Raw genomic sequence first — 26,638 nt, forward strand, 5'->3', positions numbered from 1 at the left:
AACGTTTGGCAGCACTTTAACATGTTGCTCTGAAGCGCTGCTGTGGGACCAGACGGTGCTCAAGAGGAGGAGGAGGAATAGCTACCCAGCAGCTCTGGTTTCAGACCTCTGCAGCACCCTTTGTGTATGACAATTCGTTTTGAGCGCAGGACGGCTGGGGAGGGTGGGGAGTGGGGAAGGATGAGCACAAGCAGCCTCTCTTGGGACCAGGCTCTTCTCCAGCCTCCGGTGTGTGATGCCTGGAAAGAGATTATGGAGGAAGCAGCATACCAGCTGGCCAGCTGCATCATCCTCCTGGGTTATATGGGGGGAAGTGGCATCTTCGGGTCCCTCTATATCTTTGGCCTCCTGGCCCCAGGCTACTTCTGCTATGCTCTGTGGGGCTGGCTGAGTGCTTGTGGGCTGGACATCTTCATCTGGAACATGCTGCTCGTCCTCATCTGCTTGCTCCAGCTGGCTCACCTGGCTTACCGGCTCCGCAGAAACACCATCCCACAAGAGTTTGACCTCCTCTACAAGACCATGTACCTGCCCTTGCAGGTGCCCCTGGAAGTCTACAAAGAAATTGTGAAGTGCTGTGAAGAGCATGTCCAGTTGCTAGTCAGAGACCAGAATTATGCAGTGGAGGGCAAGACGCCCATTGACCGCCTCTCGTTGCTGCTGTCTGGCAGGTAAAAGCTCCTCTGTTTCTCAACGAAGTCTGACAGCAAAGTGTTGTGGCTTATTATTTTATTTTCACCTTCTGTAAAAACTGGGGGGATTGTTTCCTTCCTCTGAAAGGGATTTGAGATATGCATCAGTTTGTTAGGGAAGGGGGAAATTTGGGTTTGGACATTGTTTTAGCTTTCTTTTATTTTTTCTAAATTACAAGTATTTCAGAGAAGTTTGCAGACTTGAGTTGTGTGCAATGAAGTCACCAGCTCAGTCTTGCCTGTGATACTGTTGGGGAATCCTTATCTATTTCTCCATCCTTTTGAAGTGATATTATTTTTGATAGGAGCAAGGCTGGCTGTGAGAAAGTGTTTCTCAAGGCAGGAGGGCAGTGTGTCTGGACCTGTGGTCTCTGGGGGTACCAGACTCACCTGTGTGATGTGAACTGCTGTGCATCGAGTACACTCAGTCCTCAGTTCACCTGTTCCTCCTGGCCAGTAGTGTTCAGGGAGAGGTCCTATCCCTGGTTCTAACACCCCAAAGCTCAGAGCTTTGGAATTTTTCACTTTGAGAGTCATTTCATCAAAAGAGATGGTGCTCTCCTGTGGTGGATCCTGCCTAATCAGGCCTCTTTCTTTCCCTGTGATGTCATGCATTCGCGATGTTCCTTCCTCTGGACCACCAAGGAGAACCTTGGGGACCTCTAGACAGTCACAATGGGGATCTGATTGAGTGGACTGTGCTGATCAGGTGCTGGCATTTGTTCCTGTGAGATCCTGTGGCATGCCAGCATATTCACTTAACAATTTGTAAAATCCAGCTGCATGCAAATAGTGATGGTGTTGGCTTCCCAGCTGCTATCAGGCATTTGGCACTAGTGTTAAGTGAGACTGGGAAAGGAAAAAGATCTGTAAATGTGTTGAGCTGCAGGAGGTGTGTCTCACAAGGATTTTCTTTTGGCATGCCAAACCCAGCATCACCTGGGGCTCATGTTTTATTGCAGTGGCCCACCCTCTCTGGAGAGGGAGTCTGCAAAGATGGGCTGACCTTCTGTTTTTTATGTTACTCTCTTTTCTAGGATGTGTTGAGAGCATCCTGGGACCATCAGGATGCTGAATGGCAAAGCACTGGAAGGAAATTTGGTATCTGTGTTTCCACTAGTGTTTTTCCATCTCTGTTGAGCTGTTCACTCTGAAATTTACTGTGTCTGCAGATAATGTTAATGGGGAAGAGTCTGTGCTATCTTGACCTGCACTGGATAATCAGATGCTACTCTTTGGGCATGAAAGTGTTGCAGCATACAGTAAGATGGTGCTGGTGGGGTAGTTGTTCTGCTCTGTTTTACAGTGGGAAGTATGCACTTTGGCTGGTACAGGATTCTCCGTGGAGTTGAGACTGGATTTGCATCTCCTGGTACTAACTCTATTGCTTTATGAGGTCTTGCTGGCCCAGCAGAGCATTGCTACTATTATAGTGCTCCCTCTTAAACTGAACAAGTGGGATCTTGGAAATGCAGAATATGCCTGGATCAGGAAACATGCCCTGCAACCCCTTATCTTTCCAGGCACACTCCCAGCTTTTGTAAAATCCAACAGTGAACTGAGTCTTGTAATTCCTGAAAACAAGAATTCACTTTGTGCAGCATGCAGTGGGGGTACGTGGTGACAGGGAGGCCAGAGGCTCCAAATCTGGTGATGCAGAGCTATGAACAGAATCCAGAGTACCCTGCCATTGCCCTTGCCTCAGGCCTGTGCAGGTCTTTCCCTGCTCCCACATCAGAGCTGAGTGCTTGCTTGACCTTGACACTGGCAGGCAATTGTAGCAAAAGTAGGGGAAAGTGATACTTAGGAGGCTAAGAGAAATTGAGAGGTAATGTGCAGCAAACTATGAGCTCACAGGGTAATCAGTCAGGAACCATGGCCAGCATGATTTTTCGGGGTTTCTGGGTTTAACAGCTTCCCAGCATGGAAGTAGGGAATGCCCTCATGCAACCCTGAGGACAGAAAGAAGTTACAAGTAAAAAGAGCCATGCGCTGGCTTAGAAGTACCTAGAAAGCTGCAGCAATCTTGTGGGCTGAGAAGTCCTGGTTTAGGACCAAGTATTGCACCTGTGAGGGCTGTCTTTGTAACAAGAAACAAAACAGATGGACTATGGGGAAGTGGCAGCAAATAGTTTCCCACACAGAAAGGAGGGATAGCCCCATGGAGCACGTGCAGCTGTCCCAGGAGGATTTGAGACATGCAGGAGACAAGAATTTCTTTCCTCCCTAGTGGGACACCCTGTGTGAGCTGATCAGGTTTTTGTGACATCTATTTTGTGGCCTAAACCCATGTACCTCACCTGTCCTCTCTGCAGGATTCGAGTGTGCCAGGACGGACAATTCCTTCACTATGTCTTTCCGTTCCAGTTCCTGGACTCTCCGGAATGGGAGTCACTGCGACCCTCTGAGGAAGGAACTTTTCAGGTAATCCCACACATCCCCACAGCAGCCCAGCTTCACTACTTGCTGCTTCATTGTGTGTCTGAGAAGGGAATGGAGAGGCCTCACTATAGCATTCAAAACAAACTGGGAATACTTTCTTCCCTTTCCTAGTGGTTTATCCAGCACAGGATGGTGTGATCAGCTGTGTTACATTATTTTCTACCTTCCTCTGAAGACCTCAGTGCGTGTTCCCACTACCAGCTGATATCAAGGAGAGGGGAGCATGGGTGCTCCTTCCAGTTTAGCAGGGAGCTGAGGTACTGGATTGCTGTCTCTCTTCCATTGTAGCATTCCCTAGTACCTGCATTGATACATGTTCCCTGAACATTGCTAACAGGGTGCATCCTCCTAGCATCAGGATGTCAGCCATGGCAATGTGCAGCAGTGATGTAAATCCATAAATATCCTGTTCCTCACAGAAGTTTCTGATGGTCATGTGTTTGGGGTGGAGAAGCAGAAAGGATGATTCATACCCGAATATGGTTCTTTCTGAGCAGAAGAATCCCTTGCTGAGGGGCCAGACCAATTCTTACTTGCAGCAACTAAGAGGATTTTGATCTTGCTGTCAACACTCCACAGTGGTTTTTTGGCTTTCCTTCTGGAGAAGCTTACGTAGGTCTACAACTCTCTGTCTTTAACTCACATCCCAAGACAGCCTGATACCTGTCAGGATGGCAATCTAAATTATGTCAATCAGGGCATATGAGGAGGGATTTTGCTAATCCCTTGAGAGCATGGGGCAGTCATGAGGGCACAATGATGCTTTCTTGTGAGGGCAGCCACAAACAGACTTGGTTAAACCAGTGTAGCTCTCCGAGTCCACTTTCCTAGGGCCTGAATTTTGCTCATGTGTGAAAGGGTCATGGCGATCACTCCTGAAAGCTGTGCCATCACCAGTGGTTATGGTCTTGAAAGTCAAACAGTTGCAGGAGATGGCTGATCGTGTGACTGTGGCACAGGGCTACAGCTTGTGAGCAGAAATAGGGATGTCAGGCCAAGGTAGTGAGTTACAGAAGGCAACAACAGAATGGCAGTGCTAGGGATGGTGGGATCTCATGTTTTGCACAGGTCTTCAGTCTGGCAGCAGACTGCTGCTAGCTCCTGGGCTGTATTCATCTAAGAGTCCAGCAGAGAGAATGATGGCTGCCCAGTACTCCAGGCAGGGAAATGGCCATCTGGATGGCACGCACCCGGCAAAGACATCTGAAGTGTTTTCTGAGCTATTTTCTGTGGAACTGAATGTTCCCACACCTCTGGAGGATCTTTATCTTGGGTGCATGGGACAGCTTTGGAGCAAGCTGGTGCCAGGCTGCACCAGCCCAGACAGCACAATCCTCTTGGCACCTGTCCTGCTCCGAAAGACAGGTTTGGTCAGGGATATCAGCTGTGCCTGGCACCAGGATGGGGAGGTAGAGTCCTGGGTGGGGAAGGGCTGCAGCTGAGTGCTGGAAATGCCTAAAACCCACAACTGGTTACTGAGAAGCGTGAAGAAGTAGCAGCCTGTGTGAGACCAGCATTCAGCAGGTGGGAGTTGACTAGTCTGTGTACCTGGCAGGACCTCACTCTTGATGACCCTGCTTAGCCATGGTGATATGCTGCTTTTGGCATCTGTTTAACCCACTAGTTCCTGTTACCTGAGCAGTGACCAAAATTATCTTTTACCTCAGCCTTACTTCTAACATCACAATAATTCTGTTTAAAAGTGCGTGCTTGACCCTGGAACTTTGCTGGAAAAGGGTATGAAAGGTTTTTATTGCCCAAGTTTTCCCCATTGCTCTCTGGATATAACAGTTTCAATCCTGAGCCCACCAAAAAATGGCAGAAGCATGACTTGGCCTACAAGGAGAATTGGTTTCCTCAAGCTTTAGGCTTTGGCAGTGTCTTCTTGCCACAGGGCTGCTGAGTCCCAGCACTAGAAGGAGTTACATTTCAAGGCTGGCACTTTCCCCCAGAAGGCTGAATTACAGGCTCTGCTGATGCTGGAGCACTTGTGTTGGGGAAGATTCATAAGTGAAATCTGTCTTGCTGTCCTGGGTGGTTGGCAGGTTTGCTTATTACATCTCACTTAATCCCTCACAAGAAGCAGAGGCTTTTGAATTGCTGTGCCAGAATTTGGTTAGGAAAATGAGATTCTAGTAATTTCAATTTCTGTGTGACCCTTCCTCGTGCTTGCCTGGCTTGGGAAAGTTCTCAGGTTTTATCTCCTATATTTCTTTCATAAGGCAGCTGTTTGCATGGCAATGGCATTAAATATCAAACCCAAGGACACACACATGCAGCCAAGCCATGTTCAGCTTCCCAGTGGCCCTCTGCCATGGCAGCTGACCAAGGAGACCCCTGGATACAGAATGAAAGGGAGCCCCCGAGATATTCTGGCTCTGGCACTTGTTCACATGCCAGTGTCTCCATTACACTCGGATGTTCTTCTTTGGCCCAGGGCAGTCTGACTCTTCCTGCATTTCTTGTCTTTATTATTATTATTATTATTTATTTTAATATACACTCACATATTGTATATTTTTTAATTGGAGTTAGTCTGGTCCTACAGCTAGAGGGGAAAAGGTCTCTGTTTACCTTGGCAAAACCCAAAGCAAAATGAAACGTTCTCTAAAATCAACACAATAAAACCTCTTGAGTTCTCTACAGATACACAAACACAATAAAACCTCTTTATTTTCTCTCTCACTGAGCAGTGCTGCAATGTCCTTCAAGGCCAATCAGCCCTACAGAGTCCAGCAGAGCTGGTGAGACAGGATGTCCCTCTCGTACAGGGTGACCAGGCAAGCCTTCCAGGTGGCCCTTCCAGCACTCAGGGCCTTCTTGGACTAACAGCTGTGCAACCCAGCAGCAGGATGTGTCAGCAGCCTGCCACAGGGCTACCTGCTGGCAGCTTGAACTGTCTGGGCATGCAAAAACATGTAGTGGGTCTGTAGAGGGATATGGATGTCTGTGCTACCCGATTCATCTCAGCTACATCATTCAGATGTCAAAAGGGAGCATGTCAAAAGGGAGCATGTCAAAAGGAGAGGCAAGAGGGTGAAACACAGCCAGCCATGTGAACTAGGTTAAACAAGGACATGCTACTAATGGCATTGGAAAATAGGGTCTTTGACTCCTTGGGGAGAGGAAACATTGGTGGGTAAGGATTTATCCAATTTGTCAGCTTGGATGATCTGGCTCTCCAACCCTGCTGTCTCCAAGGAGAACAGGCATCAAAGGGGCTGAGGGCTGTCCCTGGAGTGAAGCACATTGCCCCAAGGTGGTGGGACTTAACTCTACTGCCCCCTTGCCCCACAGGTCACGCTGACAGCTGAGACTGATTGCAGCTTCATCACCTGGCCGAGGAAGAAGCTGTATCTCCTCCTGAGGAAGGACCGCTACATTGCCAGGCTCTTCTCCTCCCACCTGGGCTATGATATCTCGGAGAAGCTCTACTCCCTCAACGAGAAGCTCTTTGCCAAGTTTGGCTGCCGCTTTGACATCCGCTTGCCCAGCCTCTACCACGTCCTTGGGCCAGCTTCCTCCGAGGGGGAGTCTGAGGACTGTGAGGAGCTGCTGCCTGCCTCTGGCCATGCCAGTGTCTCTGAGCCCCCTCCGCAGCCACCGCCGCCGCCACCACCGGCCCCACGCCCCTGGGCGTCACGCCCCGACAGTGAGCTGCTGGGTGAGGACTCCACCAGTCTTGTCTTGGAAGATTTTGCTGAGTTGCCGGGGTCTTTTATGGACTATGTGAGCGAAGGGGAGTATATGAAGTGAGGGCACTCCTGGCACGGGCACACCTCACCCTGTGTGGGACCCTCACGTAAGTACCCATTGCGGAAGCAAGTCTTTCCCGTGAAGCAACTGCCTGGGCAGAGCAGTGGCCTCCAGCCCCTCGCCCTCATTTGCCATGGGTTTGCTCCTCCGCAGTGTTTTTTTTTGCCTGTTGCCCCAAGGAATCCCCGAAGGTGGGTTCAAGCTGTGTGATTTTTTTTAAGGAGAAGCAGCAGTGTAGAGGCTTGACTCCAGACACTAACTGTACTCTGGAGAGAGGGGTCAGTAGTCTGGCCATAGGAAGCTCTTCCCTGCCCAGTTCTCTCCTCATCCCTCAGGAGAGGCAGGGAAACTGAAATGTGTCCAGGCTGGCAGCTGGTACATGAGTACTCACAGAGACCCCATAGGGCTCAGCCCACTTGCCATGAGGTAAAGCTGTGCCAGGAGATACTCCAGAATTGAGCTGAGGAAGACCTCTGCAGGTGAGAGAGTAGACATCCCAGGAGATGCTGACAGGGATAGAAACAGCTTCAAGTTTTCTGACAGATTGATACTGAGAAGTTGCTGTACACCCTGCCAAGTACTCAGTCTGGGCAAGGATGAGAAAGCTCAGAGTCCTTTCTCTCCCTGCCCACCCCTATCATCCCAGCATTTGCTCCATTCTCCTTGTTTCAGCTAAGCTTCATCTCTGCCAGATCAGTGAAGTATTGAAAAGTCTGCCCTATGTGGACTGACAGGCTAAACATTGTTTTACCTTGCCCCAAACTCTGCTTTCTGGTGAGGGGGGATGATGAGATGCCCTCTTCCAACATGACGGCTCCTTACTCTGCAATGGAAGAAAATTCCTGTGCCTGGTGGATATTGGGGCAGAGGAGCAATGCAGGTGAACAGAAATAAACAGGGGAGTGGCTCATGCTTGAAATTCAGATCCAAGTGGCCAAGAGAGAAATTCCACACTGAGCTCCTTTTAGCCAGTCACTGCATGCCAGCTGCTACACACCAGCTGCAGACCCCAAAATGTTATTCCTGCTGCTGCCCCATAATAATCCAGCTGCCAGACACCAGTCCTGCGACTAGGATTTCTGTCCTAGAAGTGACCACTCCATGTGTCCCAGTTGGATCTGCATGGCAGAGAGGCAGTTGCAGGACTGGGCTGGGGAGACTGTCTCCCACCAGTCAGCCTTGAACACAGTGCACTGTTGCGCCCTGGTCTCCTCTGAGCTTGCTTGGGTCTACTTCTTTTTGGGCTGTGGACTCGGTGTCAGGGAGCACAAAGCAGGGCCCATTGACTCCTGGCATGAGACCTGACAAGCCTGCAGTGTTCTTGTACTCTGCATGGAACATGTGTCCAGCTGAGACAGCACTTCCTACTTGCAGTAAGCCTCTGGTAGAAGAGGCCTTTTTTACTGTTTCTTCCAGTAGCTCTTAGTTTTTGAACAGTGGAACTGTTGGATTTCTCTGTTTTGTACAGTTCTGCTTTGAGTTCAGTCACATACCAGTTCCTGCACTACTTCCATGACTCCAAACTTAAAATCTGGGATATAGAAGTGGCCAGGGAAAGCACAAGTATATTTAATTTTGCCTGAATCAGTTAAAGAGTCAGTAAGAGTTTTGTTTAGGGTTTTTTTCTTGGGACTGTTTATTTGTTTGGTTTGTGTGGTTGATGGTTTTTTTTTAAGGAGGCACAGAGAGAAAAGTAAAAAAATCCTCATTTTTCCTAGGAATGAAGTCCCTGGTTTTGCTGGTAGGCTGCTGGAGGTACAAATTTGTTGCTTTTTCAGTTCTTACTTGGAGAGGCAGGAACATGGAACCTCTTATGAGACAGCCATCCTCCTATCTGTCAGGAATGTCTGTTGAACATATGCAATCACAAATGAAAACAGATAGTGTTGTAAACATGGTGAAGTCACTTTGCCTGTCCTTTGCTTGCATTTTGCCTTCTCAGAAGAAGGATATACATTCTCAGGTCATTGGTAGAATTCTCCTAGTTGATCAAGCTCGATAAAAATGGAATTTCAAATGCAATTTAAAAAGGAAGGCAGCAAGGAACACCATAGGTTTTTTTGAATGACTTCCACCTATTTTTGGCAATGAGTCAATACTGTAAACATACACACTAGAGGGGTGTGTGTTGAGGAAAGCTTGTGCAATACAACAGAAAGCTACTCTTTCTTTCACACAATCCTTTTAAAATATGTTGTAAGCTGAAAACTTTTGTCTTTCTAGGCCTTAGGACTAAGACAGTATCAAGGAGTGCTGATATTTGCAGCAGAGACCTGCAATAAAAGCCCACATTTTCAGAAGCTAGTATTTGGGGTGGAAGGGAGGGGTGATCTTCCTTGTATGTCAGTCTGGAAACAGTAGCCAGGGCGGTCTTTTAATTTTTGAGATAATTAGACAAGGAAACAGAAATGCTGTTTAGTGTGTTCGTAATGGTGGAATGAGCACTTCCCTGTTACTGTGCTCACCACTTGTGTATCCTGCTCCCATCACATCCCCCCAGCACAACAGCAATTTTCACATCTGGATGGTTTTCCACAGCAACTTGAGTGCATCACCACAAAAACTAGTGCTATAGAGGGAGTGCAGGTTTTCCCTCTGGCCAGGCACTTGTCACAGCTCAGCTAATGATCTTAGCAAATCAGCTGTGACTCACGGAAAGCACTTTCATAACTTTTCCCTTGGAAGTGGTGAAGCATCCATGATAAACAGGGGTATTCCCTGCACTGTCATTGTTCAAAGTAAGTGATAGCTGTAGTCCCTCATCTCAGAGCTTCTCTGGGGCTTTCCCCTGATCTGTAATTCATTTCCTTCCCCAGTAACGTCCAACATGAGTAATCACCTTTCAGCTCTCTAAATTTCCCATGCTGAAGTGCTTCTATGGGTCATGTTCCTTTTCTGTCACTGCAACAGCCACCTTGCAATACCACAGTGCAGGAGGGCAATTCTTGAATGCCCAAAGTGCTACAAAGGTCATACAGAAGAAAATCCTGGGAGATATATTAGCCTACTGTTCTTATCATTTAGTTCCTTGAAAGAGTTTCTAGTCTGCTTAAGAGTAAGATACAGCACATTCTTTCTCTGAGGAGGAGGTTGCCTGTTTAAAGGAGACAGTTTCAAAGGTTCTGTTAAAAACTTGCTTTAACAGTGTACTACTGTGTAGTGCAATACTCCAGAGTAAGCTAAGCTTCATTCCTTGCATGGAAATTCAAACAACCAAAAGCCTCCTGCTTTTTCCCCTGTTCATATTGCATTTGTTCTAGTTTGCTGCTACCAAGTGCTTGCAAGATGTGTGGCTGTTGCTGCCTGGTTTTAGACAATTACATCTTGGGGTTGCCTTTATATTTGTGGGAGAGGTGGATGGATGCAGGGATGCTTGATGGCCTGTAGCTTAGTATCTAAGTTAGTAAGAAGCATTTTAGACCTGCTTTGAGGCCACAATCAAAGAAGCTGTGGGCTTTGTTTCAGTGATATCACAGAAGGTGCTTTGGAGGGGTTTGTTTCTGAGGGGTAACAGTGGGTTCTGTGAAGTTGGTTTGAAAAAGTTTAGAAGTAAGATTTATTCCTGTAATAGTAATAGTGTTCTCTTTCTCTCTCTCTCTCTCTCTCTCTCTCCCCTCCCCACCCCTCTGTTCTCATTTTCCTCCCTCCTCCTCTGCTTTCCTTCTGCAGCCTCTGGAAACCTTCTCCGGAGTACTCCTCATCCTCTCTGCAAAGGACGAGCCCCTCTGGCTCCAACTCAGACTCCCGAACTCTAGGGAACAACAGGCTCTTTTGATCCCGAAGCCTGTCCAAGGGCACAGATGCTCACACAGGTTTTTGACCAGAGAGAGACACTCTTTAGCACACATAGATGTCTGCCAGCAGACATTTACACTCAGGAGCACATGAAGCACATGCTTAAGACTGCAGTGTGACACTCCAGCACCTCCCACCCCGTGGTTGTTCACCAGAGCTGCCTTCCCCAGTGTGCTTCCATGGTTTGTTTTTTAGTCCTGCCTCTCTGAGGTGTGTCGGCAGCTCTGTTACCAAGGTGCAGAATCTGTGTTCCCTTTGATTTAATGATTCCCATTAAAGTCAGAGATGAAACTATTGGTGTTTGAGGATTTGGAGAGGAAGGTAACTGCGGGAGGGAGGGAGGATTCGAAGAGGGAGATCTCTTGAGGTGATCTCCAGGCACAGAGTGGACAGGGTGAGGGAAAATGGGCTGCCTGATTGCTTTGTTAATGGGCTTGCAATGGAGAGTTTCTCATTTATGAAAAGTGCCACTTCTCAAAGAAGCTGATGAAAAAATGGCTTCTACTGAAAGGTGGTTTGTTTGGCTTGATTCATTTGGAATAAGAAAGGGAAGGAATTGGGACTGGGAACAGGTGTAAACAAGAAGGAAACACTTTTTTTTTGTGCTTGGTGGGGAATGACCTCAGGTTGCACACACACTGAGTGAAGAAAGGAATGAATACAAAACATCTGTGGAGAAAACAGCCATTGGTAGGAAGTACGATATCCTAATGAGAATAGTGTGGAGCTGGAAGGCCTCTTCCAGGTTCAGGTGCAACAGGATTTGTATTACGAGCTTTCCCAGCTATTTTTTCAGTCAGGGAACTGGAGATGGACGTATGAGGGGAGGACCAAGGTGCAACCAAACTGGACAGAGAGGAGCCTCTCCAGGGCAGATATTCAGGGAAAGAGCAAGGAGCGTCTGCCCATCTGTCAGCACAGGGTGCAGCATTCTTCAGTGCCTCTTGGCACAGACACACAAGGGCATGGCCATTCTGTGTGTGGGGCTGGCTCTTTGTTGGCCCTGAGCTGGTGGAGGCAGCCCCACCTGCCTTGCCCTGCTCACACGGGCTGTGACCCAGAGGCTGGTTTGCTGTGTCTTACAAGTCTCAGCTGGACAAAATCTGTGCCCTCTGGATCTGGCACTCCTGCCAAAGGCCTCTGGAGTGGTGGGTATGGGGGATCTGCAGCTCCTTGCACTGCTCGACTTTGCTGTCACACCAGGGCAGGGGAATGGGGCTGCCCCAGGCCAGGGGATCATCCTGCTGATGGTTGTAACCATGCTCTGTTGTTACATGCATGCTTCAGCCTGACCCCACTGCCCTTCACAGCTAGGAAATGTCTCCAGCAGATTGACATGAGAGCTGCTGGGCTCTCTTCTGCAAAGGAACTGAAATGTACAATGAAACTGGTGCCACCTGTTGTGGTGCTTTGTACACTTGCCTGAGGCAATAGACTGAAATTAGACACTGCTCTTCACAGCTGCCTGCTGAGTTTATATTACAGTCTTCAACATGAAGCTCCTTGGAAACTCTTCAATCATGGAATCAACTAACGTGGATCTCTGTCAGGTTGGCAAAGCCCAGCTCTATCCCTGAGCCTGTGTTGGAGATGGTGTTTTTTAGCTGGCCTTCCAAACAGCTACGTGCCAGGGCCCAAAAGCTTGGATGTGAGTTGAAAACAGGAGCTAATCCTGCTGTAACACTATCTAGTGAGGTAGTAGTGACAGCTCATGACAAATGACTTGAGGCTTCTTCGTGGCAGAGAAATGCCTTTAGGATGTCCCTCTCTCCTGATAATGGAGTTCATGGTGCCCTTTTCTATCACCCAGTGAAGCTGTACAGGGAACCGGAGAAAGTAGTTAATAGAAGGTGTGATTTGTTGACAGAAGTGATGAAAGACTTGTCATCTCTTTAATTTGCACACATATCAAGGTGTGGGAGGGTGAGGGCTGTTTCTATGCTCATGCATCTCATTGTAATCTTTCACCAATTATTTCCAGACCTCAACTACTTTTCCAGGTATAAAAGGCCATGCTGAGTTCCTGGGAATAATTTGTGTTAGGTGACCCCATAGCTACAATGCTCCATTTTCCTCTTAATACCTTCTATTCTATTCAGAGGGTCAAAGCAGTGCAAAATTGGATGCGAGAGCACTGTGGTCCTGGTCCTGGTGTCTGCTCCACTTCATCTGAGCTTCAGAGAGAACAAGCCAACCGCCAGAAGAGCTACTCCAGGAGATCCATTTTGATTACTTACTGGAGTGCTAACTTGAGATCAATAGGGTGTCACTCTGAAAGTGTCTTGTAGATGGGACTAGTCAGTTTCCCATTGCAGCACTGGCTAAGAATGACTCTTTCCTGTGCCAAACTTGAACCACACCTTTTCACTTTGCTGAGGAAAAATAATACCTCTCATCTTTAATATGAAGATTTCAAGACACTTTAATATAAAACACAAATGAATCATACCAATACTCCCACTGTAAAAAGAGTGATGTTATCTCTTCCTTCTTTCATACAGGTACAGACCTTGAGGATTAAATTACTTGCCTGTCTCACTTTCAGAGCTGGATACAGAACCTGTGAGATAAAAGGTCAATCCAGTCTTCTAACTGAGAGGTTTTACTATAACCAGTTAACCTTGTACTTGCTGATCTGTCACACACTTCTTTTTCTTGACATCCTGCCACTAATGCAGGGAGTAAAAACACATCCAGTGTTATGGTGAAAGTAGCATCTTGTGAGCAGGGAGCAGCAACAGGTTTAGGACTCTTTTCTGGTTTTGTGTATCCTGAAGGCACTGCTAGACACAAGCAGTGGGTAGGTCATAGGAGACGTCTGTTTTGCTGGGGAGGGTGAGGTTCCAGGGCAGGCATGACATTGTCCTGCTGTGAGAAGAGCACAGAGAAGTCAGGCTGGGCATTAGCAGGTGGAGGATGCTATCCTAACACAGAAGCAAGCAAGGTGCTTGTGGACCTTGTCCTGCTTTGCAAGGGTACAGTGAACAGGGTGCTGTGCCCTGGCTGGGATTAATTGGCTGGAACGGTGAGTATGGGATTGTGTCCTTCACCTTTCCACCTCCCCCTCATAGCACCATTGTTGTTCTGAGTGCTCCCAGTTTAGTGATAGGAGAACAGATTAAACCTGTGCAACTCTACAGCTTTCTGCCTCTATCAAAGCCAAGTGCAGTGCTTCCAGAGGTGCAGGTTAGCCCATACCTAAGGCAATATGCCAGCCATATATCTACACATCCATCCCAACTTTGGAGAGAAAAACATGCTAGTAAGGAATAGTCCTTATACCCAAGGAAAGGCCTCATATTTACATAGGAATGCCTTTTTTCCACCTATTTGGGCCTACTGGATATGTTTTTTTCTGCCTAGAGCTTGAGGTTCCTTACTGACTATCAAAACAGAATTTTAAGGTGAGGTCAACTTGGTTTCTGCTTCTGGTTTTCCTGGCTTTGAAGTATCCATGCTTCAGCCTGGATCCAGCATCTCAGAAGCAACGTGGACAGAGTGCAGTGTGTCAGTATAGACCCAGCCATTTTGTCCTGCCTGCAAGAAGTTTGGACATGCAAAATGCCTGGCAAGAATATTGTATTATGGAAAAGACCACTCTCTCTCTCAGAATGAAAAGGACTTGGCTGCATGTAGTCCAGAAAAGGTAACTGTGGCTGAAGGTACAGACTCTACAATGTCTGACCTAGAAGATGCCAAAATGGTTGGCTATAGCCTTAGGGCTTTTTAAACCTTGCTGTATAAGAAGCAGAAATATATTATTGGTTTTCTGTTGTCTCATCCTGAAAAACGTTCACCTGTTATGTTTCAGATGGGGACCCATTTTAGACAAGGGAAGATGGAGAGGGCAAGCAAGGACAAAAGGAACACATTTTAGTTAGTACAAGCTTTTGCTATGGATTGTGACTTAAGTATCTTCAAGGTGATGTGAACTGCAGCCATTTTCCTTCCATGGCACAATGCTTTTATCCTGGGGGAAGAATTTTAAAAAACTGCTAAAAAACTACCTTGTTAGCTTTTCTCTTTCATAGATAGAAAATTAGTTAAATAGGGACACAGAAGTGATAGGAAAAGCCTTTTCACTTGTTTATCTAAACAGGAAAAAGAATGCATTGTTTCGAACCACATCTCTAGCCTTAGTGTATCCCTGTAAGATATTCCTGTGACTTACCTGCTATTGAGAGGCAGTGGCACTACACAGAACTTGCCGACAATGGATGACTCATCCGTGCTCCAAAACCGATTTTTGGGGATAAACTTCAGTGCCACGCTGTTTATTTGGCAGAGGGGAACTTGGTGGCCCAGCAGCCGTTTGCCCATCTCCTGGTGTGTAGGTCTGCAAGATGGGGTGAGTGATGTGAGGGAGAATGTTCAGTCAACCTGCAGATGCAGGCCATGAGAAGATCCATAGAAACACTGGAGGAACCTGCAGTAGTATTGTGAAGCCCTCACAGAGTAAAATGGAGTGAGAAGACTCATCTGTCAAAACATGACCATCTTACTGGCTGTCTCTCCATGTTTTATCTCTGTACTCAGGAATATTTCTGTATAAATATCCTTCCTGCCATCACACAATTGCAACCACTCTTCTTGCTCTTGCATATAGATTGAAGCACTGCTCAGCTTGCTACAGAGAGGTAAGGGGTAGATAGGTCAACACCTGTGGAATCATGAGTGCCATAGATAGGGATCAGTTATTCAGTGTTTCTTCCAGTACATGAACTAAGGGTCATCAAAGAATGCTAAGAAGTGGTAGGTTCAAAAAGATTGCACACAGTATAGAGTACCTTTTAAGCTGTAAAAATCTTTGCTGTGGGATGTTGAGAAGGCTAGAAAGTTTACATGACTGTACAAGTCATGGAATGGGGACTTGAAAAGTTTGTGGAAGACAAAAGCTAGTAATGACAAAGATCTCACCTTTGGTTCTGAAAGTCCTTGAGATATAACTTAGACAATGGGAAACATTTTGGGGAAGTCTTGCTAAATGCTTACACTAACATTTTTTATACTCTTCTCTAGATATTTGCTTTTGATTATCTTGAAGGTGGGATGCTTGGATAGAGGGACCTTTGATGTCCCTATGCTCTTACCCAGGCAATATGAACTGAGAAATGACAGAGGTTTGATTAACAGCCAATGATCAGAGCCAAGTCAGCCATGTGCTACAGAAGTGTGATGTGCAGACATTTTAAGTCCTTTCTGTGAAGTCCATCCAGTGTGCCTTACACTTGATCTGCTTAGCACCTCTGAGAGACTGGAGATCATTGATTTCCTTGTGCCCATGAAGAGTAATATGTGTGTAGCTGACTTGGTGTGATCCCAGAAGCAACCTGGGTGACTGCCTGATTGTAAATGTGATGGTAGGGAAAGGGGAGAGATGAGAAAAGGTGGCTCCTGGGAGTGGGCTGACAGCTGCACTCACAGTGTCCTCCTAGGCCACAGCAGCTGAGCCACAGCAATACACCCAGCCCCTCCCTTAGACTGCAGTAGTAACTGCTGGGGGTTGTGTGTCTCTGACTGTGTCTGGTTGAAGCTGCTAAAAACAGGAAGCATAACAAAATTGTGGTTATAAAGGTGAATAACAGATAGCAAATGGAGGCCATCTCTCTATGTCTACTGTCCATGGGCAGGATGCAGCCCTGCCCCAGGACAGAGGAAGACAGGACAGAAAGTCACTCCTGAGACTGATACCTGCAGAACCTTTGGATGGATGTAAGTCTCTTGGCTGGCTTTGGAGGTATGTTTTCTTGGATATTGGGGATAATGTCGTATGATATGTAAGGAAACAGCAAATGCAATTGGGAAGTGTCCTGTGTAACAAGCTCCTTACGCAGGAGCCCCATGTCAGCTATTGAAGCTTGAGGACATGTCTCTTGGGGCACATGTGGGTTAACAGCATCCTGAAGAGTGAGATTGGAATTGATATTTGGGAGAGGAAAAGAGGAGGGCAATGTGAGAGAAGACACAACCATATGAGTTACTTGCTGAAGATTCAAGACTAGCTCAACACTCCCAAGTGAGTCCCTCTGCACTTCTGGGAAACTATAGGATGATACACATGTCAGATCATCTGAAATAAGTCAGTGATCGATCAGTGTCTGAACTGTGATGTGAGGATCTATGTTTAGATGCCCATTTGATACTCTCAGCTTGACTGCACTAGAAGGCTGAGCTTTGCCTAGAGTGGGGAAGTTTGCCCTTTGCTACTAGTGGAAGTTAAAAGGGGTATCTTCAGTTTTTTACTTTCAAAACTGTAGGTTTATTGCTGTAAGCAAGTTTTTCAGTTTAGCCTTGTACTCCTTAGGAAGGCATTTAAATGAAACACAGCTACTGTTCCCCCAGGGTATCTCTGTATAGGTTACTCTGCTGTAACTCCACTGCCTCATTAAAACTGGAGGGTACAGCAAAGCCTTGGGATTGCCTGCCTGGCTCACTTCCCCAGGCAGCCTTTCCCTCCGGTGTTCACATGCCTCCTGCTGGACACCCACCAAACCCTGTGTCCCATAACTGCAAAAGTGCTACAATGGGTCCTGACCTAACCTGGGCGTTACTATTTCCTCCCTTCTGCATCTGTGGGAAAGGCAGATTTGACTTCCAAGCCAGGAAGTAGTTGAACAGATTGAGTTTCACCAGGCTGGAGTACAAACTCCAAATTGCGGTGCCTGGATGAAAATCTGTGACTGAGCTTCTGTGTCACACTGGAGAGTTGCTCTAGAGTGTGGCTTCCCCTTCTCTATTTCTCACCTCTACTTCCTGGCATCACAGGACTGAAGCAGCAACATAGCTTCAGGTCACAATGTTTTGGCTTAACAGTAAGGACTGTGTGGGAGTCAGCACTGGAACCCCTCTGATCCCAGGAGAGCTGGCTAGGGCTCCTTAGCAGGCTGCTTTCCGCTTCCTGAGGCAGCCAGCAGCATGTGCCAGCTGCATTGTGGTTCCCAGTCCACAGCACTGTGCAAGAAGGTGTAGGAAGAAGTGAGGAAGACTTCTGGGGAACTTCTATGTGGTGGGGAGACGACCCACCCTGGGACAAAAGCTGTGGAACTGGAGTTTAGTCCTTTAATTCAGATACAGTTTGGAGGAGGGTGGGTGCTTTCCAGAGAGATTTTTCTGTCTACAGAGCGAGTCTTGGTCCCCTGCCCCCTGGACTTTTCCCTGCAAAGGGAGCCTAAGAGCATTGCTGCAGAAGCAACAAGCTACTGAGACATATCTGACTGTGCAGAGATGCACTTTCCTCTTTGCAACTTCTGTACTATCAGGCATCAAGAGAAATGTCTAAGCCACTAAGTCCATCAGTCTGGAACTTCTGGTGGAGGGGGTTTTGCTGTAGCCTTCTCTGTCAGGCAGACTAGGGCTAATAACAATCTGACAGTGATTGGGGTTTGAATTGGCACCAGGCAAAGGTATGGTGTAGAAAAGGAACCTGCATAGCCACACAGAAATGTGCAAGTCTGGGGATCCCAGAGTACTCCTACTGCTGTGTGCACTTGGGGAAGATGTGGACCTAGTCAAGGTTACTGACTAACCATAGTATGTGCGTGATTTTTGAGGGCATTTATGGTAAATGTGGAGGGACTCAAGAAGAAAGGTTGTGGTTCATTGCTCAGGGAAATAAGCTATTATTGTGCCTTTCTTGAACCAGGATAAATACCCTTACACATGGAGCTTAATAAAACAGGCCAGAAGCATGCACTGTCACTCACATGATGATCTTTGCTGTGTCCTTGGTGCTGTTGCTGAAGAAAGTGACCTCAATGCTGGTGACTCTGTTTCTTGTCTTCTGCAAGTGGAACTCAACCAGGCTGTGATAGACTGAGCAAAAAGCAAAGCATGTGGGAGTGAGGGCAGGTACTATCACTTGGACCTACCTGTGCCACAAGAGGAGCTCTAGCATTCATTCCCTGGCACCACTAGCAGAAAGAAGGTTAAACAGATACAAGAAAGAATCTAGTCTCTGTGCTATGTGAGGCACAGGGGGCATGTCTGTACAGTCCAGTGTCAACAGACAGGCATTTTCAATCCCCTTTACTTCAGCTCTGAAGCCATGTGGCTGTGTTAGCTCAGTGCAGTGCCTGCACTGATAAATCTGTGGCAAGGGCTTTATCATGGAGATGTGAATGGTTATTGCTCTTCAGCTATGTGTCTCACACTCTCTGGGCCACAGCAGATGACTCTAATGGAGACAGTGTATTATAACTACCTGAGCTTCCCAGAGGATCTGCCTCATTTGGTCAGCACCCTTCTGACTCATTTTTTCCTCAGACTACTCACCACAGAATGGGGCTGAAGAACTGGTCATTAAATAAACTTTCACTTCCTTGGGCAGCTTACTCATGTGGACACCTGCCTGCTCTAGCAGGCCTGTAGGAAGAAATAAAGCCAGTGCAGGGAAAGCCATGAATAACACAGAACAGAAATACAATTGGTCACCTCCACTCACCCTGCCCCACTCCCCTGTCTTGAACAACAGATCCCTTTTTTATTTCAGTACAAATCAGAGCAAGTAAAAGATTGTGGTGTCTGTCTGACAGGTTAAGGTTCCCTCAGAAAACCTATTCTGGCTACCCCTGTAATCATCACCAGAGAACACCTTGGTGGCTTTTTTCATTCTTCTGCTAACAAACTGTTATCAGTTGCATCTGTGCAAATGAGCAAGAATAAAGACTACCAAGTCAGGAAACTCAGTGCAGATAGAAATGACAGTACAAATGCAAGATGCTGGGAAATTTAATTCCTTGGTCAAGTGAGAATACCACTCTAACTTCAGGCCTGCACCATTGACTAGCTGGCAATATGGCTTGGTGAGATGGGGAAGGAGTGGCTGATCTGAGAGAATCTATACCAAAAGAGGCTTCTCTGTATGTTCCTCTGGTATCACACTGAAATTAGCACAGAGGACGCTTTCTGTCCTCATGGCACAGCCCAGTTTCAGAAGCCTAAAAAAGGTATCTATTACATTCTCCCAATCCAGGTGGTTCATCTTTGGGGTTACCAGGGCAGATATTTATGAAAGGAGGTGACTCAGCAACAATGAGTAGTGTAGAAGAATGGGACTTCAGTCTTGAGCTAATATTTCCAGCTGCTTCTCTAAACAAGACATATTTTTTAGCAAATTGCCTCCTTATTAGGCAGGCAATGCTGGAAACTCTCAACTTATATGTGGGCCTTATGAAATGTTTAAAAATCAGAAATGTTCAAGATTTTAGTCTTCTACAGGGCAATATATGAACTTTTATAATGTCTCTATAGAAGCCTGAAAATTAAACAGCTTCTCACTCTTTCCAAAGAAATGTAAAGCAAATCCTGCTCAGAGAAATGTGAACTGCATACTGTGCTCTGCACTGACACCCATCAGGAATGTATTGTCATCTGCTCCAGGAAGGTCATGGTGTTACTGTACCTATTCTGGGACAGGATGACAGGAAGGGTTCCACACAGTCCAGGCAATGACCATTTAAAAACTCCTGATGACTTGCACAGGGGAACCCAACGATTGGACAGGAATGTTTCAAGGCACTGATATAGAGATGTACTGCTCGCATGTGATCACAGATCAGGTAGTTATAGCCTGAAAAGAAAAATTTAACCAGTGAGAAGCAGCCATGAGCCTTTCTGTTGGCTTCAGTCTTTTTGCACATTCCCAAGGACCTGAGAGGGAAGGGACACTCCTACTGACTCTGCAGTGATCCCTTCCCATTAACAACATATTGCAGAGCATCTCTGTGACTACAAGCCGAGATCTCACTGCAAGAGAAGTTATGCAGAAAGTTAGAAGTGTATCTCCCAAGCTAACAGAGTCCCTCAAAAGAGGGGGACCACAAGTCTGCCATGTCTCCATCAGTGTCCCATCGATGTGGCCCCAAGCTCTCTGTAAGGAGGTACAGTAGCTTTGGCTCCCACATGCACTGGAACCCCAGCTATGGGAAGTGAGGTAACATAGGTGTTCTGTGTAACTTGACCCTCAATGAATGCAGCTGACTTGTATGAAACATTTGAATGTTGAATGAATCCACACCATTTGCTGTGTAAAGCTCTATTCTCTAGAAGGAGAGGGCAGTAATTGCACAAGCTAAGAGAGACACACCTTGCAGCATGAAAACAAAAAGAAGCTTTTTCTAATGGTACCTAAGAGCCTTTCTAGCAAAAGAGTCATCTCTACTGAAGTTTTTGGCTTATAGGGGAGCGTCACTAAAATCACATATCTTTACAGGGGTGCTGCCAAGATATTTGATCTGTGATTTTAATTTCAGCTGCTTTGTGTAATGCTGAGAAGAGATATGGGCTGTGAACACATTTGTCTCGCTTTGCTGTCTGCCTTGGCTGTAGCAGGAGCTGCTTGCCAAACAGCATTTTCACAGTGCTCTAAATGGACATGAAAGACCTTTCCTTGGCCAGAGAATGTTCTCACCTGCAGAGAGGAATCGGGGGCATCCTGGCTGATCTTTGCCTCCATTGACAAAGTAATCGATGTGGCCTACAGGAATCCGGATCCCGAAATCTGAAAGGAGATGAAATGCCACTTCATTCTCTGACTTGGCTCTTCTGCAGGCTTTACTCTACATATTTATGACAGGTCACAATAACTGGTTGAACATTAGCAGTGCTGGAGCCAGCTCCCGTGCTGGAGACATCAAGGCCAGATTTCCTGCTTCTACACACCTACATTGTGCAGGTTTGCTGCATGGATTAGAAAGTGCTCCAGGTCCTGCCTTAAAATGAGTGAGAACTGTGGCTTCACCACCACCTCAGAAACTGTTTCTTCATTCCACATAAAGGAAAACAAAACTGACCACAACCTTAATATGGGATTATGAAGTATAACTGAGAGTTATGTTGGTAGTGGCTTTTGTGATCTCCAGGCCAAAGGTGTGCCTCAAAGGCACCACATAATTCTTCAGCGTATGTTCTGTCTGTAAAGACCTTAAGTACTTAAGAGAAGTTACTTTGTTGTTGCACCAGCTGTTGGTTTGACTCTGTGACTTTCCAACAAATGCTTTTGGTGGTCCCTCTCATACATCATGTGGGAAAAAGCAAAGTAAGACTAGACATATAAATGCCTTTCAGGTAGTAAAAGTCATGCCAAGCCGGTTCTGCATAAACTCACTCTGCTGTAGCAATCTTCCTTGAAGTGCTGTGGGGCACAGTCATCATTAAAGCCTCTCTAAATAAGAAACTTCCTTATCGTGAGCCTGAACTCACGGTAATCTGGCAAAAAATGGACATTGACCGACAGACTCCTTAGGAATAATGACGTCAGGAGGAACAGAAGCCCAGGCCAAAGAAGATGGAAACCAGCTTACTGTCAGCATCAGTATGAATGGCTTCCACGAAGAGGGCATCCCCGGGATCCAGGCGTTCCTCAGGGCTGGCTCTGGTGTACTTAGGGCCTGCAGGATCCAGGGCTGTAACAAAACAAACACTTCAACAACAAGTACCCTTCAGCCCCTCTCTTTCTTATTTCTGGACTAGTTATTTTCTCCAAAACATTAAAAATGTAGCTAGGCAGAAGTAAAAAATTACTCCCAGGTCACGCTGATTATAGAATCATAGAATCATAGAATGTTAAGGGGTTGGAATGGACCTTAAAGACCATCTAATCCCATGCCCTCCATGCTCCAGTATAGTTTCTGCAACTGCTGCCTTCCACTACAGCTTCCTTGCCTTACCATCCACTATTCCACGCCTCTTTTGTAGTGTTACACCTCCAGTTTCTAGGCTGTAAAGCTGTGACTGAGCTTCAAATAGCTCTGACAGAGTGGTTACATAGTGTCTTTTGGATTTTTGGTGAAAGACAATCAAACTTTTAACACCTTCCCTAATTGTAATGTCATCTGTATTAGCACTACAGTCTGAGAAATGTCACTGAAGATCAGCACTTAGGTGATGAATTCAGCACCACAGGCATTAACAAATCCAAGCACTACCAAAGTTTCATACTATCAAACAATTTTAAAACAAAGAGGATTCTGAGCCCTCTATGCACAAAGAAAAATCTTTAGCAATCATCTGTATTTTGGCTCCTAGAGCAGCTGCTGGGGAGTCAAAGAAATACAGAAAATTATCCTTGGCAATACCAAGGAACAGGTTAATGATATTTTTTTGCTGAGGTTTATCCTATTGACTTTCTGTAGAAAAGTAACCTCACAAGATTTTTTTTTCCCTCCCCAGGCAAAAAGAGTTTAAGAAGCAGCTCTGCTGCACATGCCACTTAGCCTCAGGGCTGGTCTGTTTCCCTGCTTTGGACTCAGTCCAGTTAATTCTTTATGGAGAAGACAATACCAACAATATACAAACTGACACGTCTGCACTTTTGAGGGAGGAGGGAAGGAGGAAAAACACTTGTTTCCTATTCTTTCTATAAATAAAAACTAACAATGGGTCTTCAATGTTCATTAATCTTGATACATAGAAAAAGCTGAGAGGTTCCCCACCCACTTCTACGGAAAAAGTTTAGTTAAAAGTTTTAAAAGATACTGAAAAGTGTTATTTGGTATAGCTTAAAGTTATTCCTGAGAAGGGAGAAACATCTAACATAAATAGCAGACAATTCCAGCAGAGCTCCGGGACAAGCACCTTTCTATCCTCTATTCTCCATCCCAGCTTCCTCCAAGCACAAAACTGCATGAACTCCATTGAGATTTACGGCCTCAGCAGCTAAGAAAACTGGGCACTGAAGCTAAACAGTGTGCCAACAAATTCCTTAAGGCTTTTTAATTTCCTTTGAAATGAAACAAATTGCTCTGTTGAAACAAGTTGCTCTTTTCTGAGTGCTTCCTTTTGCATAAGAGCTGTTTGATGCCTGAATGGGTTTTTGATTTTTCATTTTATAGATTTTAAAAGTACTTGCAGCTGTAGCAAATGTAGATTTTTAGTATGCTAGTATTCTGGCAGCCTAAGTTCATTGTTTATATATCCTAATCCCTACCACAGATTAGTAGCTCAGATTCTTTTAGCTGTTTAGGCTGTCTTCAAGGCAGAAAAACTGAAGACTATCAGAAAGGCCTACAGAACAAGACCAAACAAAAACCAACAACCTTGAGTCTAAGAACGCTGGAAGAACTCCAAAGCCCAAGGAAGAGGAAAATGAAGAACAGAGGGTCTTGCCGACCCTAACCTCAATTCCAGGGGTCTTGGACCAGTGGTGGAACTGGGGCTGGACTGAGAAATGTGTAAAGTAATGATTGGAGGGATCATATTATAAGAGCCATGGAAACAAGTGTTCGGGGGGGAGGAGATGTCATCATGTATTCCTAAAAGCCCTAAGCCTGGGCATTAAAGAATGTACCTTTTTATCTTATCCCACATTAACTTGGCTCAGAGTCCTGTTTTTGGGGGCACTCACGGCATCATGTTTATTTCAGTTCCTATACAATTTGCTTTGTTGCACAGGGAGATACCCACTGAAACAGGCATAGGTTAAAGAAACTCACTTCACAAAACTAGTCTGTGCTCTAATTCCCAAGACTCACTCTGGTTTTGCTCCACACATCATTTTTTATTTGATCAAAAATACTTCAGCGAATTATGGCTCTGGGATCACATTCTGTGAGTGTATGCGTGCATGTGAGGAGGCAGGAGATGAGATCACACATATCTTGGATCTAATCCCACCTATCTTCAGGCTACTAAATTTGAACTGGAATCTGCAATGCTCAGTGGGTCTGTGAAATTGCAGGACAAGCAGGAATGAGAAAAATGGGTTGTATTATAGCAGAATTAAGAATTAATGGAAGAAATAAACCTACAGAGGTTTTATTGCCTGTAGATAACATAAAGGGAAAAAGTCTTTAACTTTGAAGTTAATTATCATGATTGCATGGGAACATATCTGCTTCTGCTTATCTAAGATGTTGCTGATCATAAAATCTTGGAGCAGGACAGTGGCTACTCCAATTTCCTCCTAATGTAAACTTTGATTCACACCTTAAAAAAGGGCCCAACATAAAACTCAGGTCCTCTTAAGAAATGCTGGTATTTCATGCAGCGTGAGTAGTTATGAAATGTGAAGGCTGAACCAACATTTCCCTGGACTGCTCTGTCAAGTGTGCAGTGAGACCCTTCTTGAAGACACCTCTGAGAGACAGACCAGGGCTGAGGCAAACTGGGAACTATGGTCACACTACTGGAGACATTATGTCCCTTCCTTCTTGGTGGCATTTTCCCTCCTATCAAAATGAATCTCTGTCCTTGGGTATTCCCAGAATTTAACAAAACCTTTAACAACCTAATATTACTTACAAGCCAGCTGTGCTTTGAGGAGGAGGGAGGCATGGTGGTGGTGTGTGGCCCAGAGACCCTCCAAGGTCACTTCTTACCTAAATATTCTGTGACTGTATTCATGCTCCATACCTAAAGGCTGACAAGGCCCTGAGTGGAGCAAAACCTCTAAATGACAGGATCAGCCTATAACCATCTTGCTCTCACTGCAATGTCTTCCTCACACCCAGGAGTCTGTCTCTGTGTTTAAGGTCAGCTCTGATTTGGTACAGTTGGGTGTCCTTAGACCAGACTACTGTGAAAAGAGCTGACTTGTGGGAGAAGCCTCATCTGGGCCCTCCTAGCATTGACTCAGGCTCTTGATTACAGAATCACAGACTATTCTGAGTTGGAAGGGACCCACAAGGATCATCAAGTCCAACTCTTAAGTCAATGGCCCACATAGGGGATTGAACCCATGACCTTGGCATTATTACAGCCAAGTTTTAACCAACTGAGCTAATCTCAGGGATTATGTTCCTTGGCTGAGCTGTGTTGGAGGGATGACATGCCAAGCCCTATGTCTTACTGGTCCTGCTTTTATCTTGATGGCTTGACTTTCCAGCTTCACCTTGGGCTTGTCTTATCACTACAAACTTGCCTAGCAATTGCTGAACTGTGGATGACCCTGGCTCATATCACTGGACTTGCTCTGCTTTTCTTATCTAGACATGACAGGACTGTGTCCCTTGTCAGTGAGGCCACTGTCACTGCCTACCTTGCTGTCCCCTTGGCTCTCACCTCATGTTTTCCTGTAGAGCAACTGACTCTTGCTGCTCCCCCCACAATGCATTGTGGGCTTTAATTTTAAGAACCACAGAGGTATATGTGCTGTAATCTGGAAGCAAAGCATGTGGATGTTGTGGGTTTTCATTAGTCATGAGGCCTCGTATTCTTCTAAGTTGGCACCAATTTGAAGAGTGGAGCAGAGCTGAAAGAAACCTTTGCCAAATACACACAATCTCTGGGCAGTGTGGAGGAGACCGACAACTGGAAAATCAGTCAGACTCTTCTGAATTTAGGAAGAAGCCCATAACCTTGGATCTAATGAGCCCATATGTAATTAAAAGACCACTGTGAATGGATCCTCCTTCCTTGCTCTTTCATTCTATCACTTAAAGAACATGTGAGGATCCAAGACTCAGTTTTATGATACCTGTTATCCGTCCCAGCTGACCACCATGGAAGTGCCCCACCAGGCCCCCGACGTGTGCACCAAGGCTTACCCCAATGATGTGTATAGATGTTCCTGAGACTCCCAGGGCCTGCAGATCAACAATAATACAAATTAAAGCTTCTGTAGCAGAAAGGTGAAATACCCTGTCCCAGACCACACAGCAGCTCTGTAATTCTTCTAATGAAGGATAGCTTTTGAGTTGTACAATGGAAAACCAAATAGGTAAGGGAATGATGAGTATTGCCTTTTCTGTTTTTCAGAGGCTTTGTTTGGGTCCACAGATGCAAACCCAACCCTAACCAGGTTGCTTGGATGCTCCTGTTCATAACTACACAGCCTGTAGCTTCTCTTTCCACATTTTGCTTCAGACTGTGCACAACGCGGTGCATATCCAGGACTCCTGTGCTATGCAGTCTGGGTCAACAGTGCAAATGTTCATGAAGTGTTTATGCATATCTGGTTAATATAAGGATTTATCACCCTCATTGCAGGAGTGTTGTTCAGCTGTGCTGTGCCCAAA

The 26,638-nt window shown here is 46.0% G+C and overlaps 2 protein-coding genes across 10 annotated transcripts in view; one reads left to right on the forward strand and one right to left on the reverse strand.

Annotated features, from left to right (window-relative positions):
• POPDC2 (popeye domain cAMP effector 2) overlaps positions 1–26,638 on the forward strand; it is a 27,869-nt gene continuing 1,231 nt past the window's right edge. Inside the window, exons 1-4 of one of the 3 annotated variants that reach the window (XM_071560124.1) lie at positions 1–671; positions 3,008–3,116; positions 6,432–6,936; positions 26,379–26,392. In XM_071560124.1, the coding sequence (XP_071416225.1) occupies positions 127–671; positions 3,008–3,116; positions 6,432–6,890 (1,113 nt within the window). In that variant the 5' untranslated portion in view covers positions 1–126 and the 3' untranslated portion in view covers positions 6,891–6,936; positions 26,379–26,392. Of the gene's footprint in view, positions 672–3,007; positions 3,117–6,431; positions 6,937–10,559; positions 10,650–26,378; positions 26,393–26,638 lie in introns of those variants that run through there. The other 2 variants (XM_071560107.1, XM_071560115.1) reach the window with 2 other exon arrangements.
• Positions 13,090–26,638, reverse strand: part of PLA1A (phospholipase A1 member A) — a 24,419-nt gene continuing 10,870 nt past the window's right edge. For 6 of the 7 annotated variants that reach the window (XM_071560088.1, XM_071560063.1, XM_071560072.1 and 3 more), the window contains 8 exons: positions 26,098–26,206; positions 21,986–22,087; positions 21,094–21,183; positions 20,086–20,253; positions 18,957–19,046; positions 18,389–18,497; positions 14,857–15,021; positions 13,090–13,553 (listed from right to left, as the gene is read on the reverse strand). In XM_071560088.1, coding sequence (XP_071416189.1) covers positions 13,469–13,553; positions 14,857–15,021; positions 18,389–18,497; positions 18,957–19,046; positions 20,086–20,253; positions 21,094–21,183; positions 21,986–22,087; positions 26,098–26,206 — 918 coding nt within the window. In that variant the 3' untranslated portion in view covers positions 13,090–13,468. The remainder of the gene's footprint in view (positions 13,554–14,856; positions 15,022–18,388; positions 18,498–18,956; positions 19,047–20,085; positions 20,254–21,093; positions 21,184–21,985; positions 22,088–26,097; positions 26,207–26,638) is intronic. The other variant, XM_071560096.1, reaches the window with a different exon arrangement.

Source organism: Pithys albifrons, chromosome 1 (assembly GCF_047495875.1).
Source record: "Pithys albifrons albifrons isolate INPA30051 chromosome 1, PitAlb_v1, whole genome shotgun sequence".
Classification (NCBI taxonomy): Eukaryota; Metazoa; Chordata; class Aves; order Passeriformes; family Thamnophilidae; genus Pithys; species Pithys albifrons.